General features: G+C 39.1%; 1 protein-coding gene across 2 annotated transcripts in view; it reads right to left on the bottom strand.

The window, feature by feature from the left end:
* Positions 1–611: 611 nt before the first annotated feature.
* The window catches only part of cdh24b (cadherin 24, type 2b), a 143,350-nt gene continuing 126,613 nt past the window's right edge, over positions 612–17,348 (bottom strand). Inside the window, exons 7-14 of one of the 2 annotated variants that reach the window (XM_077232827.1) lie at positions 14,530–14,786; positions 13,186–13,322; positions 9,792–9,913; positions 8,366–8,483; positions 7,686–7,994; positions 6,457–6,661; positions 4,613–5,051; positions 612–3,576 (exon numbers count right to left, since the gene is read on the bottom strand). In XM_077232827.1, coding sequence (XP_077088942.1) covers positions 2,572–3,576; positions 4,613–5,051; positions 6,457–6,661; positions 7,686–7,994; positions 8,366–8,483; positions 9,792–9,913; positions 13,186–13,322; positions 14,530–14,786 — 2,592 coding nt within the window. In that variant the 3' untranslated portion in view covers positions 612–2,571. The remainder of the gene's footprint in view (positions 3,577–4,612; positions 5,052–6,456; positions 6,662–7,685; positions 7,995–8,365; positions 8,484–9,791; positions 9,914–13,185; positions 13,323–14,529; positions 14,787–17,348) is intronic. The other variant, XM_077232833.1, reaches the window with a different exon arrangement.

Raw genomic sequence — 17,348 nt, 5'->3', positions numbered from 1 at the left:
TCAAGCTTTGCGAATGTAATTAAACCAAATTTAATCTAACAGGATATGCGCTGGCGCTCATGAATAATTAACCAGCCTCGAATCAAAAAGGTGGCCGTGGCTTGTTTATTTGCCAGCACATACGCTAGTTTAAACACAATCACACACACATATCGCAGGATTGAAGAGTAGGATAAGCAGGGTTGACTTGCAGGTGCGGTGGTTTGAAACAACCACTATTCTCCACTTTCATCAGATCAACTAAGGCATCTCAGGCCCACCAATAAATCTCGCACTTTTTACGTAATCCAGACTTCAAATGGAGCAATTTTCAAGGAGAACCTTGCGGTTAACTTTTGTCTGTCTTAAAGTGCAACCTGAACTCTCAGTTTCCATTATTGACCTCGGGTTGTAAGTCTGTCACATAGCATGGGAGTAAGTGGACTAGACATTGTGTTTACTCCCTGCCAACTCTGTCCCTGTTTGAAGGGCCTCTATAGACATCTCCAAACCCAGCACTTCATTTACTCAGCAGAGGCAAACACAGTAGACTGTAGAACAGAGGCAAGAGTCAAAAGTCAAGAGTTCCTTTAAAAAAAAAAAGAGCATATACACATTTGGTCGCGCACACATCACCTCAAAACATACTGTATTTATTCAAATTTACAAAAAAGAAAAGGAAAAAATACAACAGAATAAATACATTTTTAATACAAGCCATCGTGAGATCTCAGTACCAACAGGGACTGCTTGGGGCCACAACAAATCAGGCCAATAGGAAGGCAGAAACCAGGATGAATGCAGTAACTCCACACCCAGTTTACAGTTGACCTAATCTACCTGTAAAATATGGAATGAAATGGGACGCATTCAATTATTTAAACTTACACAAGGTCACAACAGTTTGAGGCTGTCTACACTGGACGAGGCAAAAGTTACAAATCCATTTAGTAGCACAAGCGTGTGGAGTAAGTCAGAAATGTATTGGGCCAACAGTTTACAGTTAGTGTCCATCTGTAAACTCCGGCCACATCCAGTGTAGACAGTATCAGTGATTATAATAGGCTCTTTTTGCTTGTAATGTCGCACCGCTTGCTTCCAGTGTGGACACTGCGTCAGGGTAGTCCTGATCAAATAAGCTCCATTCTGTAATTATACTTTTCATAAAGTAACATTTACATGACAGAGCATGATATTTGGGTTGTTTAACAAGGTGTGGGTTTGTACTGCATAAAGTCCCCTGGTATTAGTGCGCATGATTGTGCAGTGAAACAGTGGTTCTGGTTCATTCCAGTCACAGTGAGTCCTCGTGGCCAAAAACAGTGTGATTAATCGGGATATCATTGCAGAGTGTGTGCTCTACCCAGAAAAAGGACTTCAAATACATTTATTTGGACCTCAATTAAAAACAAAAGTTCCGTTTGGGAAGAGCGACACATCCGAATCCGACATCGTATTGTAAATGGTTGAGTTTAATCTGCTTCAGTCAATTCAGTGTCTTCCAGTTATATCCAGTGGATTTCGATGTGGCATTATATATATAATATTCTCCAGTTTTCATTTTATTATTCTATAATTTTTTGTTGCTTGAAGACTACAGTACTGTTGTTACTTTTCACAATGGCATTCAGTGATATTTACATTTAAATGCATTTACATATAACATTTTTTCATGTTTTTTTCCTCCAATAAAAAAAACAACACCACCATTTGTAATCTATTTGAACATCATGTATAAAAGTGCATTCTAGTTGAAAGCAGATCTGTCAGCTCTCGTAATTCACCTTCACTTTTTAAATGTGGGAATTTTTTTTGACAAGTAATGGTTGTTTGTGCACAGTTTTTTTATTTTGCACAATTTTATGTGCGTCTTTTTTCTTTTTCTTGAGCAACTTTGTGAACAATCTGTTCTTGGCAAAAATGTAAGTAATTTTGAACCCTGACAATGAGACATCCGCAAAGCAGAATTTCCATGCAGGGTTGAAAATTGAAGCGTGTTTGTTTTTGTGTGTATGTGTAAACACAGAGAATCTTTGTGCAGACACTTATTCAAGACTTTACTGTAATATTCAGTGCTTTCTTTTGAATAATTCAGTTCTCTTGCTTTTGTGAATGTATAAACAATTTCTGTACAAACTTTAATTTTCCTACTCCCTCGTGTATTGCCGTAACTTTTCATCTGTCGTTCCGGCCTTGCGTTTCTCATTCCCCCATGGTGCCATTGTCTTGCTCACTGCCACAAAAATACGAGTTCAAATCTCTTAACTTTCTCTGTTGTAAATACATGTGATCTGGTATACAGTGAACTTTGCTTTTCGCTCAAAGCCAAACACACTTGAGGAATGTTAAATGCTGGCTAAAGAAACACGGCTTTGACTGTGCTCACACATCAGCTTTTCAGCACTTATTGCTTCAAATTGCATCAATCACTCTCTCCACTGCCTCTGCTCTCTCAGTTCATTTTTCCTTGTCTTCCCTTATTACCTTTCCTCTTAGTCTCTCCCTCCTTACCCTTCACTTTTCATTACTCCAGCTCTTGTTGCCTTTTAATCACTGTCCCACCCAACCCCTCTCCTTCTCGCTCTCTTTCTCTCAGACATTCGCCTGCTCCTCGTCTCCAGACTGCTCCTCATTTTCTTTCCATTCCCTGTCCTTGTGCTTTTTGTGGGCCTCTACATCTCTTTCCTTATCTTCTTCATTCTCCCTCTCCCTTTCCCTAAAAAGCTGGGCTAATTTCTGGAATTGTGGGCCCCAATCTTCCAGACCTGCTCCCCACACCTCCTTCTCGGCGTCTTTGCTGCCTTCGCTGTCCAGGGAACTGAGGGACCCGGCGCGCGAGCCTGTGCCCTCCAGCCCGTACACCTGCACCGAGTCGTACGGAGGCTGCGAGGGGTCAAAGGTCACCTGTGCCAGACGCAGACGCAGGAACTCGCCGACTCTCAGGGCGAGAGAATGAGCACCACCGATGGGTGCCCCTCTTCCTGACGCCTCAGGTGCTGAGGGCCACGCTCCGCCATAGCCCAGGATGCCCCCAAATGCTCCCCGGCCTTGGCCAGGGTACGGAAGCAGCTGGGGTGTCATATCCCTCCTGCCCAGCGGGTACCCGTTTATGCCCATCCGTTCGTGCCAGTCTCCTATGAACCCGCCACCCTCCGGATACATCCCGTTGCTCAGTGGAATGCTGGCCTCTCTCTCGGGCCTGCCCACCACAAATCCACTGCCCATCTCCAGCCCGCCCCGTCTCAGAGTCCCCGAGTAGTCCCTCTGTTGCTCCCCCTGCAGGATGGTGGCATAATTGCCACTGACTGATTGCATTTCTGCGCTTCCGTTAGCAACGTCAACCACCCCAGGGTGGTTGGACTCGGCAGGCCCTGCGCCACTCCTACTTAGGGAAAGACTGCCCCGCGAGGAGTGCCGTCCAGCACGGGGGAGCGTGGAGGAGTCGCACATCCACCCTCCGGTGGTGCCCGGCCCAGCAACCGAACCGGAACGGGTCAATACCAGCTCTCGTTCGCGGGGGGCTGTGTCTGGCTGGACCTGTATGGGACGGGGAGGAGCAGGAGGGTTAGAGCGGGAGGTAAGAATGAGTTTATTCTTCTGTTATTCAACAGAGGGACGTGTGAGGAGAGAGGGAAGAGAAAGCAGAGAGATAATTCAGGCACAATGAGCAGGTGAAAAAAAGAGAAACAGTGATAACAGTGAAGTGAGAGAGTAAGTTGTTAGCGAGTAGAGGAAGGAAGTGACAAAGTTAGACAGATGGAGAAAGAGAAACGGTTGACAACTGCTGAAACAGGTTAATTGAGCTCTAAAAAGAGCTAACACTGCACTGTGAGATGAGGATGAGGAGAAAGAGAGACAGTGAGAGACAACTTGTGAAAACACATCTTTCATCATCAACCTGTTTGGCACCGACAACAAAGAACAAGCGAAAACTAATCTTATAGCTAACTAGGGATGTGCAAAAAACATATTTTCACACATGGAACATGTCCTCACTTTTAATAAAAACTAAAGTAAGACTTTTTCAGTAGGAAAGTATATGTCTACATTTTGCGTTTCATTGGATAAATGTGTATATGTGTAAAATCAGACATTAAAATTCAGTGGTTGGGCTTTTAAGATGTGCAACAGTATAAAAAAATAATGCACGCTGCTTTCAATATTTTTGAATTCACGCCTTTCAGTTGTAACTGAATCTGTGGCTAACAACTGTCTCAGAGCAACACACATTATGAAATAAATATTAATATTAATTTCACAGTTGTTTCCAAGTCTCCGGTTCAGTGAATGTTTATTAGACATATTACATTAATACTGATTCGATGCTGCCGGAGTGTGACTGAGAAGTGTGTCTATGAATTAAAATTAATCATACAATTTATTTTTTCTTCAGCGTTGTGTTTGCTAAAGCTGTTTAATTTATCCAGCCTTAAGCAGTGAGTGGTTTTCTTATTGTCTTGTCAGTATTACTATTTGTCCATCAATTATTAAACAATAATGCCTTATTTAATGACCTCTGGAGAATGAAATGAATAAATTCAATGTACTACTGTACATTTGGGTTTTACCCCAAATACTGATTATTAAAGCAGCTTTGTGATTAAATAATTAAGATAGATGTATGTTGCTTTACCCAGTCCAGATCCTGGCTTTGACTCTGACTCTGCTGGGCATCACTGCTTGCGTCATCCTTTGAGTCATTTTTCCTTGGCGTTCCTCCCTCAGATGTGGTAGCTCCATGCTGAGATGCGGTCCCTTCTTTAGAGTCGTGACCGGCCTCTGATGCTGGCACGTAAATGGCCCCGGGCTCCAGAGGGCCAACCATAGCTGCCTGGTTTTGAATGACTAGAGAGTGGTCTGGTTGATTCCCAGGAAAGCGGTAAGCCAGCTCGGATAAGCCGGGCTCATAGGGGCCCTGTGAGCGACGCAGAACTGGGAGAGTGTGGCTGCTGTAGCAAATCCGCCCATATAGAGGGGCTCCTTGACTGGTGTACTGCCCCGGGTCAATTGCTCCAGCCTGAGCCCAGCTGCTATACGCACGAGCCTTCTCCTGACAGTGTTGTGAATAACGTCTGAGGGAACAAAATAAACGACCCAAATAAAATCAAGTCTATATGACTTGAGCAGGATATTCCAAGTCTTCTGAAGCACACAATATCTTTGTATAAGGAACAGACCGAATTATAAAGGTTGTTATTCACATACAATCTTTCACCATATAGCTTTCATATCTCATTCATGCTCACACACACGCACATCTGGTAATTTTATGTTTTTGTCGAGTTTGTGTGCAACCTCAAGAGAGGTGATGTGATAATTGCGATAAAGCCATAGGTTTTGTTTGCAGCGTGCCATTGTTGTTGTTTACTTTTATTATGCCCATGGGGAAATTTTGTTACAATGAGTTTTAACATGCTTTCACACAAAAAACAAACAATGTACAGTACATAAATATGAAAATAACACAATATAAAAATCGCAGAATCAAAATGACAAAACAATCCCCCCACATTCATCATCACACAAACTCTACAAAAACACTCTTTCATTTAAGCATTTTACCTTTGAATTCAGTTTAAAATTCTGATTCTGTAGTTCTTTAAAATATAACTATTGTGAAAATTAAATGTTAAAATTAAAATGAACAATGATCAGCTCAAACCTCATTCATCATAGACAATGAAATTCGTATAACCTAAAGAAACATTTAAATAAAAAGGGCTACGATTAATTAAAATAGTGGCTACAAATAAGATTTATAGACACTGTCTTGCTCTAAGATTGCTCGCTAATAAGATTTCGGAGGTGATCTAAAGCAGAATTAATAATAGCAATGCATGATTTGAATGGAAAATGTAACTGCAATTTTAATAGTTCACCAAAATAATAATAATAGTTCACCAAAACAAAATAATATTTCACCCAAAAATGATTCAAACATCATTTGCTCCTCCTCAAGTTGTTTTTAAACCTGTATGAATTTCTTCCTTCTGCTGATCACAAAATAAAATATTTTGAAGAAAGTCGGTAACAAAACAGTTGAATTTCATAGTATCCCCAACCCCCCCCCCCCCCCCCCCCCCCCCCCCCCACTATGCAAGTCAATGGGGGCTCAACAACTGTTTTGTTACCCATGTTCTTCAAAATATTTTCTTTTGTGTTCTGCAGAAAAACAAAAATCAAAAAAGTTCGAAACAACTTGAGGGGTAGTAAATTACAGAATTTTCATTTTTGGGTCAAATCTCCCTTTAAAACACTTTCAAATTTGATAGTATGGAACAGAACAGTCAGGACATTCCACAAAACATCTCCTTTAATGTTCCATGGAAAAAAAAAAACATACTCACTTGAAATTGCATAAGAGTGAGTGAATGATGCCAGAATTTTCGTTTTGGGGTGAACAATCCAAAGTGCATTCAGGAAGTGTTTTATGAATGTGCAGGAGTGAGTTGATGTAACAGATGTAGCCAAACTCACATGTTCCTGCTGTCCAGGGTACGGTACCCCCTGCGTGCGTTATGTGGGGCGCTCTGCAGCGCTGTGATGTCGAATGCAGCCGTGTCGGCCTCACCTCCTCCTTCATCATCATACGTGATGATGTTCTCTCTTACATCATCCTCCTCTAAAGGCGAAAGCGAGTCCCTTTTCTGTCTGCGCAGAGACAGAGATAAAGCACTGACAGCTAGAGAGAGAGAGGAAAGACAGAGGGAAAGAAAACACTGAGAGGTGAAGAGAAAAAGAGTGAGTGTTTTATGATTCCATTTATATAAATGGAGGACATGTGTGTATGTGCTGGGTGACAAATAAAATTGCAGGGTGCTACAGAAAGACTAACACTTACACAGGCTGATGTCCCATAATTACTTTTATTACACAGCTCTGGGAAATACATGATTCTGATTGGTCAGTCAATGCATCCAATGGTCTGATATTTCCTAATATTCACAGTCGTCCATGACAATGCTGTTTATCAGAGCACTCATCCGGGTGGCTGAATTTGGCGCTGCTTTCACGTCTTTCATATCACACTGCATCTTTCCATATCACTCACACTCAATCGTTTCATACAAAGATATTGACAGTGTTGACAATGACCTCAGAGGACTTCAGTATTATTTCTATATTACTATAATATTGTCAAATATTTGTTATTAATATTTGATCTTGTTGCTAGACCTATTGTTTTGCACACTGTTGTGGACTATTTTTCCATTTTTACTTAGCGTAAGCTATATATATATATATATATATATATATATATATATATACACATATATATATATATATATATACACCGGTATATTTTGAATTGCCTTTTATTTTTACATTTTCTTAAATTGTCATTTAATTTAGGTTTTATGCTTTTGTCATTTTTATTGGTTTTTGTTTTTATAAATATTTCTATTCAGCTTTAATTTATTTTTATTCCGATTTTCGTTTTAGCAATTTTAGTACTTCAACTTAAAACTTATTTTATTTCAGTTAGTTGCCAAGGCAGGTTTTTCATCTATGTATATTTTATTTTGAAAATTATTTTTTGATTTTAGTTTTAGTTAACAATAACAATACTGATACAGATAAAATTATAAAATAATTTCAACTAAAATCTGCTCTGCGTCTTGGTCCTGATGACCCTGTTTATTTTGTGATAATGACCATCTGACTGTACATGATCGCTACTATATGGAAGCTAACACTAAACTTACCCAAAAGAGTGGCCACGCAGGCTAAAATGGCCAGCAGGGCGGCGGTGCTGAGTCCAGGGGAAGGCAAGGAGGAGTGCTGTGGCAAACAAACTGTCTCCCTGTCCCACTCTGCCTCACTTTGCTTCTCTTTCTCTCCAGCCCGGGCTCCTCCTCTCAGACAGGGACATACGGACACCGTGACTGTCCCAGTGCTGGTCAAACCAGAGACCCCGTCCCTCAGGACCAGCGGGACGTAGAGTGTGAGGGAGGAAGATGTAGAGCGAGACAGTGTCTGCAAAGGTGACGCCAACACCAAGCTAGCAGTGGGGCCTAGAAAATGAGAATAATAGCAGAGAAATGGAGATACACAGGAAAAGTGGGGGCTTTTAGATCAAATTGAGCTCGATGGAACTTTAATTTAATTGAACTCAATCAAATGCAGTTTAATTCCATTGCTGCTCGTATAACATTTGTACAGACCAGTGAGAACAAATGCAGCATAAATGCCAGAGCACATTTCGTCTGTGTGTGCCGGGAGAAGATAGATGTGGCAGAGAAGCAAAAGCAAACAATGGGGAAAACAAAGGAGCAGGGCACAAAGCAGCCACACAATGTGGTTGCAGACACAGACTAACGGATCAAGAGAGACGCCCATGCACACGGCTGGATGGGAGAAACAAATTGTGGAAGAAACTGCAGACCTCCACTCTCCCTGACGCTGAAGTTGAGGGCAGCGTTGGAGTCCGGAGGGATGTTGAAATGGACGGTGCTGTCATTTCCTCCCTCATCTCTATCAATCGCCCGCAACACCTGCACCACCTGAGAAAATTAGATAGGAGAAAGATGGAGAGAGAGAAACAATATAAGGGGCAGAGCCAAAAGGGAGAAAGGAGAGAAAGGATAATAGAGCGAAAGATTAATGAAGAGAGAGGAGAGATTATAAAAATAAAAAACAACAACCTGATGCACATTTTAATCTCAGATATCAGCATTAACCTCACCAGCACCTTTGCAAATGGGTGACTTGAGACTGATTAGCCCACACTATGCAGTCAAACAATAATTAACTCTGACCGAGTAGTGAGCCTTGGGGAACACCCAAACATAGACAGCTTTAGCATGTGCTCTAAAAATGAGGCGCCGACTCCAGAGATCCACTTAAACTAGAAATATTCACTCGATGGGCCTCTTTTTGCAGTGCTCCCCACACACATTAGGGAAAAAGTTAAAACAAAAATGAGCCTTGTGATGCAGATCAGAGCTATGGGTTAGGCGGTTGTGCTGAGGCATGAAAAAGGGAGCATTTTTCTGTGATTCCAGTACTGCAATGAGATAATTTCATCATGTTAGTAGTTTTCTGAGTCTGTCACTAAACTTTCTCCCTCATAATGTGACTTGTGGTAAGATGTTATGCAAGCTTCCAGTTGAATAAGCAAGCAGACATGTAGTAAAAACATGTAGTAAATTTATCCAAAGTAAATTACACAGAAAATTAACAAGATAAATTGACAAATGGAGAGATCTCAGTCAGAGACAGCTTAACAGATGCACAACATCCAATTAAGAATTGAAGAAAAAACATGAGTCAGGCAAAAGGGGGAAAAACGGGACAATATCATGGAAAGACAGGCACTCGAAATGGAGAGGCAAAATGGATGAAAGCCAACAGACCAAAAGATGAGCAGATTATAATGTATATCTATAGAGAGGAGATGAGAAAGCTTGAAGCATCCGCTAAACGGGAACAGCAGTGATTCAGCTGCAGGGTAACGGCAGAACTAATCAATCAGCGTGCAGGCTGTATAAATGGACACACTCACAGATGTGCACAAAAAATGAGAGAGTGCCAAAAAAAAAAAAAAAACTTTCATGCACCACCAAATCTATACAGTATGAACACAAAGAGCTAACAGTCAGTGAGTACAAAGGCCTGAAGTCTTGAGAAAAGGTAATTAATCACCCATAATACATCTGTGACAATTACCTAATTACAGAGTTTAACAAAAGGACTCTCATTAGAGCACTTCCTGTGCTTTTACATTTCGGGTGGAGTAACGAATTATCAAGTCAATGGAGACAAGTACGACCTTCCTTGCACCCATTATAACATGTGGCTTGTTCTCTCACCTGTCCAGTGGAGGCAGAGTCACACATGGCTGTGTTGTACTGTCTGTCTAGCTCTGGAGCATTGTCATTCAAATCCAGCGTTTCTATGGAAACCACCACTCTGGACACCTGGCTGGGGTTATCTGAGGTAATTGAGAGAGCAGAGAAAGCAAGTCACCAAAAATACACACACATGACACAGCTTGCTTCTTGAGGTGTGCTCGCCATGAGCTTCAACTACTGAAGGTAAATTGTTCTCTTTTAAAGTTTATCACACATTTCCAAGTGCGCATCCACTCACACTTTGAGAAATTGACAATTTTCACACATTCATGCTCTTTTCCAAACAGTAGTGAGTTGCCTACGGAGGCAGTATTTTAAGGCATTGTATTGCAAAAGGTAGCAGCATCACATGTATCCTTTGCAGACAATGCAATTTCATAATGCATTGCGGCAAACTCAGGGAAAAAAACACATGAAAAAAAAGTCCCCATGACAGTTTTTTAGCTTTTAGTATGAACGTTAGTCTTACTGTTATCTATAAGCTCAATCTATGTGCTCCAAACCAATGGCAAAATTCACATTTAGAAGATGTAAGCATTCAAAACTTACAGTCTCTCACTTTTGCCAATACGGATCACTGATTTTGATGACATCACTCTGAACTTCAGCTTCTAATCAGATGTTCTGTCCAATGAACTACAGCGAAACAACAGTGCCCCGCCATCAAATAGACACTGAAGCTGCAGCTAAAATTGGTCACTTGTTCACACATGTACTATTTTCTACATGGTGGATGGCACATAGTGCACTATATTGGGGATAGGGAATGATTCAGACAGTGTAAATATACGTTTTCACGCGAACCACAGCAGAGTGCACACACAGTCTGCTCGGGTCCAGAGACACGATAGCACAGAGCAGATCATATGCGCGAGTCAGTGCATACCAGAAAAAGTATCAGATGCATCAGAGAAACAGTTAGAGATTAGGAGGAAACTGCGGCTTTACCGAGCTCAACAGCTCTGTCCAGGCTGTGATATAAACTAACAGCTATTGGCTATTTAAAAAAAGGGGAGGAGGTGTTCGATATGTCCCGCCCTGTCTTCCTGTTTCTGTGGAAATTAGATCAACACATTGAATAATGCTGTGCGTTTCAAGGCACTTCAGTGGGCCTTTAAATATGTATCCAAGATAGAAGAAATGTTAAGAATAAATAAACGTATATTTCATTTGATACAGAAATGAATCTATAACTTTTTTAATTATTATTGGACCCACTGTGTGACTTTTTTATCTAAATGAAAAAGTACAGCATTTTAGTCTGGCTTTCTTGTATTGTCCTACAACTCTGAACCCTCAATTTTTATGATTTTAGTAATTGCTTATTTGCAGTACATTAATAATCATTCATACCATTTTTATTTTATACTAATTTTCTATTTTATACCTTTTAAATTTTTTAATGGTATTGTTGTAATATGTATCTGGGTCTATTGCTTGGTCTTGTCTGTAAAGCACTTTAAACAGCATCGGTTTGTTTGGAAAGGTGCTATATAAATAAAATAGGATTTCAGCCGTTACTTTTCATATTCTAGATGAATGGCTTGTCATGACGAACAAATAGCTTTCAGTAGCTTTTAATTCAGAATACCTCGGCATATTGGTACAGTATAGGTTGAACAAACTTAATGGATTGGTGTGAGCCTAAAGAGAAATTGAAGCATTCTGTCTTTCTTGCTATAGTTCAGTCCCACACACTTGCCTGTGGTTTGAGACTGCTTTCACACAAATGTCTTGGACTGCATCTCCACACACACACACACACACACACACACACACACACACACACACACACACACACACACACACACACACACACACACACACACACACACACACACACACACACACACACACACACACACACACAGAGAGCTGTGACATGATGTTGTAGATTAGTGCCCACTGCTTCACATTACTGGGAAGAGGCTTTGCCTACAATAGCCATCAGGCCTCCCTGAAGCTGCTTAGACCTACTTTCCATACTGTAACACCACGGCATAGATCATCTACTAACGTGCTATCTCCCTGAGCAGTGCAAATTCAATGTATGTTTAAACCATGTTTAATCCGTGCATGCATTAAGATCATAAGGATAAAAACACAAATCCATTAAATATCGGCTAGTAATTTTAGCCATAAATATTGCATCATTATACGAATGTGATCAGGAATGTCGCAAGCCAGATTAGAACTTGTTAGCAACACAATTTTTTACTAAGTAGACATGGTGGCATGGACATTTTTAACCATTATTATGAATTATTGAGCGAACAACATGCCATACTGACCAATTTCCAGGTCACTGTATCTTGGGAAGTAACTATAAAAAAGACTGCTAACATTTTCCAGTAGTGTGACTGTAGCTCAGCTGGTTTCAAAATAGTGCAGCTTTTCCAGTAACAATCTACTTTTGAAACATGTAGCGGTTCATCATGACAAATCACTGTTTTTAATGTCAAATTATATTGTGAGCACAGCTTACAGCCGAGCAAACTGAGGCACTAATCTAATGTGCTCTCCTGAACTGTATTCTCTCTCAAATGTAGTCATTTTAGATAATTTTTAGTAAGTATTTAAAAAAATACTTGAATATAACTTAATATTTCTCTATAAAAAGCAGTGATTTCTGCACAATCACATGAATCAGTGAAGTGTTTCAACAAGCCAATTCAAAAAGAAAGAAATCACTGATCCATGCCTCTGTGAAGCAGTGTTAACTAAAATGTTTTCATTTATTGAAATGAAGCGGAAATAAAAGAAAACATTGGATAACTTAAAAAACTAGAAGATTATAAATGTTGTCTTGGGCCTTGGCAACTAACTGAAATAAAACTGAAATAAAAGTAAATATGCATAAAAATGACAAACAATTAAAATAAAGGCTAATTCAAAAAATATATAAATAGAAATATTGCAAAAACAATAAAAATGACAAAAGCACAATGACTAAAAAAAAATTAAAATGACAATATAAAAATCTAAGCTAATTAAAAATATGAATGCATACTATAATCACAAGTACATAAGTAATACTTAAATAATTCTGCTGTGCATAAGTCACTGCATTTTTTTGTTTTAGAAATATTTAGCAATATTCTGGTTATATTGAGCTATATTCTCTTTTTTGTATTAAACTATGTTCAAGTGTAATGCTGTCAACCTAAACAAGATTCTTTTATTTAAAGATTCAGAAACTTCTGAGCTCTGATTAAATGATGTAAAAGGATATTTATATATGGATATCCAATTATATTCATTGAATAACTAGATAACTAACTAGCTTCACTACAGTTAGCTACTTTTATTTGTATCTAAATACGTCCCTGTCACTGTGACTGTGTGCGTGTACCTCTCTGTGTAGCAATAATGGTGATATTATGCCACTGCTCGTGCTCTCGGTCCAGCTCAGTCACTGTAGTGATGAGTCCAGTGTCTGGAGTGATCCGGAACAGAGCTTCTGGGTCAGACTGAGGATCGATAGAGAACCTGACGGAGATAGAAGATAAATGGAGAAGGAGAAATGTGTGGCATGATGAGCAGGTGAGCACATGCATAAAGCCCCAGTTAATCAGAAAATCTGTCATTCAGGAGCTGTTTTAAGCCCAGCGGCGGGAAACAAAAGAGCCGTAATTAGCAAAGTAAGAATCCTCAGATCCCAAACTAGGCACTGTTGAAGTAACTGTAGTTCACTGGGATGGATCTTGATCATTGGCCTTTTCCATGCGGAGGCAACCAAACGTGCCTTGTAGCATGAATACCTTGATTTCTGTGATCATGTTTTGAAGTGATTTTACATAGAAAACAAAATAGCATACAACAATAATTAATGACATAATGGCTCTGTTCCAAACCCTAATGAGATGCCCACCCGGACATCTGCTTTAGGTATTCCAGGCATGTATTCCAGGGAAGGCTGTTCCAAACAACAGGCAGCAAAATTATGATGCCTTTTTAGATTCCTACTTAGAGCCAAATTTTAAGGTTGTATGTATCTTTTGTGGGAAATACACTGCAATGAGCTTAGCAAATAGTTTGATCCCAGATGGTGCATGCATAGTGCCATTTTATTCAGAACTTATAATGTATTGATAAATACTTTCACCTGCACGTTCAGGGTATTGATCAAATGTAGTGTGTAGTGTGTACACCAGTGGTTCACAACCTGGGGCCCGGGGCAAAGGAGTGCTCAAGGTGACTTAAAATGACATTAAAATAAGCTAAGATAACTTAAGGTCAAGATACTTCTTCAACAGCAGAAGAAACAAGATTCCCGGTCTTTAAAACCCTTGATATATGAGGTGGCTTCATTTAGAGTGATTTGTACTTGGAAAAGTCATGCAAATTAATAAAATCTTAAAAACTCTCTGGGCAATTTTATAATGAATATAAATTTTTTAATTATGCCAAAATTGTAATATTTAGGGAAGAAATAGTGAGTACAAATATTTCAAAAAAAAATCTTTAAAATCCTAAATCAACAATTAGCAAAGTCATTGGACAATGAGGGGCCTAGTACTCAAAAAGGTTTTCACTCAGAATTTGCTAGTAAATTTCACAAATAATTACAAGGAAACGGCAAGTAACACTGAATTAAACGTGAAATTTTGAGGAAGAATAACTGAAATAGAATTTCTTGTCAAATGTACTCCAATAATAAATAAACACTAACGAAAAATCATTTTTTACAGTGTACCTGATGTTGTTTGTGAGCCCCGTATCTGGGTCCACGGCACTGATCCGCCCCACTGTGCACGCCGCTGGGCAGTTCTCAGACACATCCATTCGGTAACGTGCCCGTGAGAAGCGAGGGGGCTCATCGGCATCTAGCACAGCCACTCTGATCGAGGCACGGTCTTTGAAAGGCCCACGCCGCAGGAATCGAGGGTCAACGATGGGATTCAGAACCTCCACTGAGAAAGAGTAGGAGCTACGGCTCTCATAGTCCACCGCCTGTAGATCAAACGAAAACATCAATATGAACATAAACTTATGACAAGACTGCATTGCTCATACTGCCCACATGAGCTCAACATAGCACACACTAACTAATCACTAATGGATTATTAAATGGGTCAATTGGGCATCTGCACAAACCAGTAGGGGGCAGAAACAGCAGTGTGGTTATTGTTAACTAAAACTATTAAAATTATTGTTTTTGTTAACTGAAATAAAATTTTAATATTAGATGAAAAACATAAAATTAAAAACGTGGAAAATTAGAAATGCTGATGTACTCAAATTATTAAAACTGAAATAAAACTAAAACTAAATACAATCATTTGTTTTAAATGCACATATTGTAAATACTGTAAAAAAATACTAAAACAAAAAATCTAAATGAAACCTAAAAATAAAACGAATTAATAAAATAGTATTATAAATAACACATATTTACCAGAACTGTATTTGAAAAAAAATATTTTTAGTTATAGATTTTAGGAATTATAGTTTTACGCCAACAACAAAGCAATGACTAACAATAATTATTATATTATATATCAAATATATTAATATAATAATGTCTAAACTATATATATATATATATATATATATATATATATATATATATATAAATAATGAAACCCAAAAAAATTTATTCTGTCATTAATTATCCTCATGTCCTTCCAAACACGTAATACTTTCTTTTATCTTCGGAACACAAATGAAGATCTTTTTAATAAAATCTGAGAGATTTCTATCCATCCATTGCCAGTACGCAACTACCTCTTTGACGGACACAATCGCTTTATATGATGAACAGATTTAATTTAGGCTTTTATGTTTATATGTGAATAAAAATTGTTGCGTGGACTGTCAATGGAGGGACAGAAATCTCTCAGATTTCATTAAAAATATCTCCATTTGTGTTCCGAACATGAATGAAAGACTTACGGGTTTGGAACGACATGAGGGTGAGTAAATGATGACAGTATTTTTCCTTTTGGGTGAACTAACCCTTTAAATGGCTATAAAATGTGTGAGAACTGAACTTAGCTATGATAATACCTATTCAAATTTATATGCTTTTGGTGATGTTGTTGGTTGTTTTCGAATATGTTTCTATGAGAGCAATTGCATGACCTGGAAAGGCTGTTAAATTACATTGGCTACCAGACGCTGATGTGATAGTAAATAACAAACAAGCCAGTTTGCTGGGTGGCTGTAAAAAATACAATGCTGTTGAAAATGTGGTGCCGATGGATCTTTGACATGCAATTGAAACTTGAAATGAGCAGTAAATAAAAGTAGATCGATCTGACTATTATCAATAAAGCTGTCTACACCGCAAGATAGTGTTGTCGAGTTGCTTCTTACAATAATCCAGGTCCAGGGCATGTAAACATCAACGTCATACCGACAATGACTTTGCTTTTGAACAACAAGCCACTGTATGGTATTTCAAAAACAGCATTATTTGACATTCAATTACGGGTTTTATTTTATTATCACAGTCTCTTGAAATGCAATCCTGCTCTTTGATGAGGATGGCCATGCTAATGCAGTAGCCAGGTCCAGGCAGCATTTTTTGTATTGTGACGAGTCTTGGGATCTGAATCTGAATTTGGCACTGGGAGGGTTGTGTGGGAAGCTGGCACACCAGGAATGGGTAATGGGCTGATTTTGGCAAGAGTAGCTGGACAGGGGCTGAAGGAAGTCAGAAATAACTGGCTCATTATGACTCTCACTTTTGTCATATATGTTCTCCATTCATCTGCTCATCGCCATACTACACACACACACACACACACACACACACACACACACACACGTTCATACACACTTTCCCACTCTCTTCTTAATGCAAGACCAAGATGAGTTTGGAAGAAGTCAGTGGGGCACACAATGTGTTTGGCCTCGGTTTCAGGCTGAAGGACAGACAGAAATGAGCTGAATTAAACTGAGCTGACTGAAGAACATAGGTCACAGTGGACTCTTCAAATGTCTGCCACTTTCTGTCTCACCAGAGTTGGACTCTTGATCTTGAGGACTCTCATAAACATGGTCTGAGACTCATTACTTGGTATCTTGACCTGGGTCTCAAAACTACAGCAAATGGTCTTGGTTTATGGTCAAGAGACCTCAAGAAGTCATTTATAGAGGTGATAACTACCTCAGCTGAAGATCATTGAATTAAACAAAGAATTTTAAAAAGAAAGAAAGGAATACCGGTTTGGAACGACATGGGGGTGAATAAACGCTCCCTTTACACTGTAAACCCGGTTATGAAATAACAATAATTTTTAATGGAAGATTTTGAACATTTAGAAAAAATTTTTTTGATGAGTATCATATTTGATACACCAGGCTTTTTTATCATATCGTATGTATAGGAAAAAATATCAAGCTCAAAAACACAAACATATGCAATTTGGTGAAGTTGTTGATATTTATATGGCCAAAAGGTCAGGTGAATACTGATCGCTTGTAGTGTAAATCAATTTGTCACTCTATATCTCCCAATAATATTTCTTAGTAAGATGACATTTAAATGCCTAGTTTTATGATCAAAGT

This window comes from Siphateles boraxobius, unplaced genomic scaffold (genome assembly GCF_051911475.1).
Source record: "Siphateles boraxobius isolate OS27281-9 unplaced genomic scaffold, OSU_SipBor_1 1, whole genome shotgun sequence".
Taxonomy (NCBI): Eukaryota; Metazoa; Chordata; class Actinopteri; order Cypriniformes; family Leuciscidae; genus Siphateles; species Siphateles boraxobius.
This window is presented reverse-complemented; position numbering and strand designations above follow the sequence as displayed.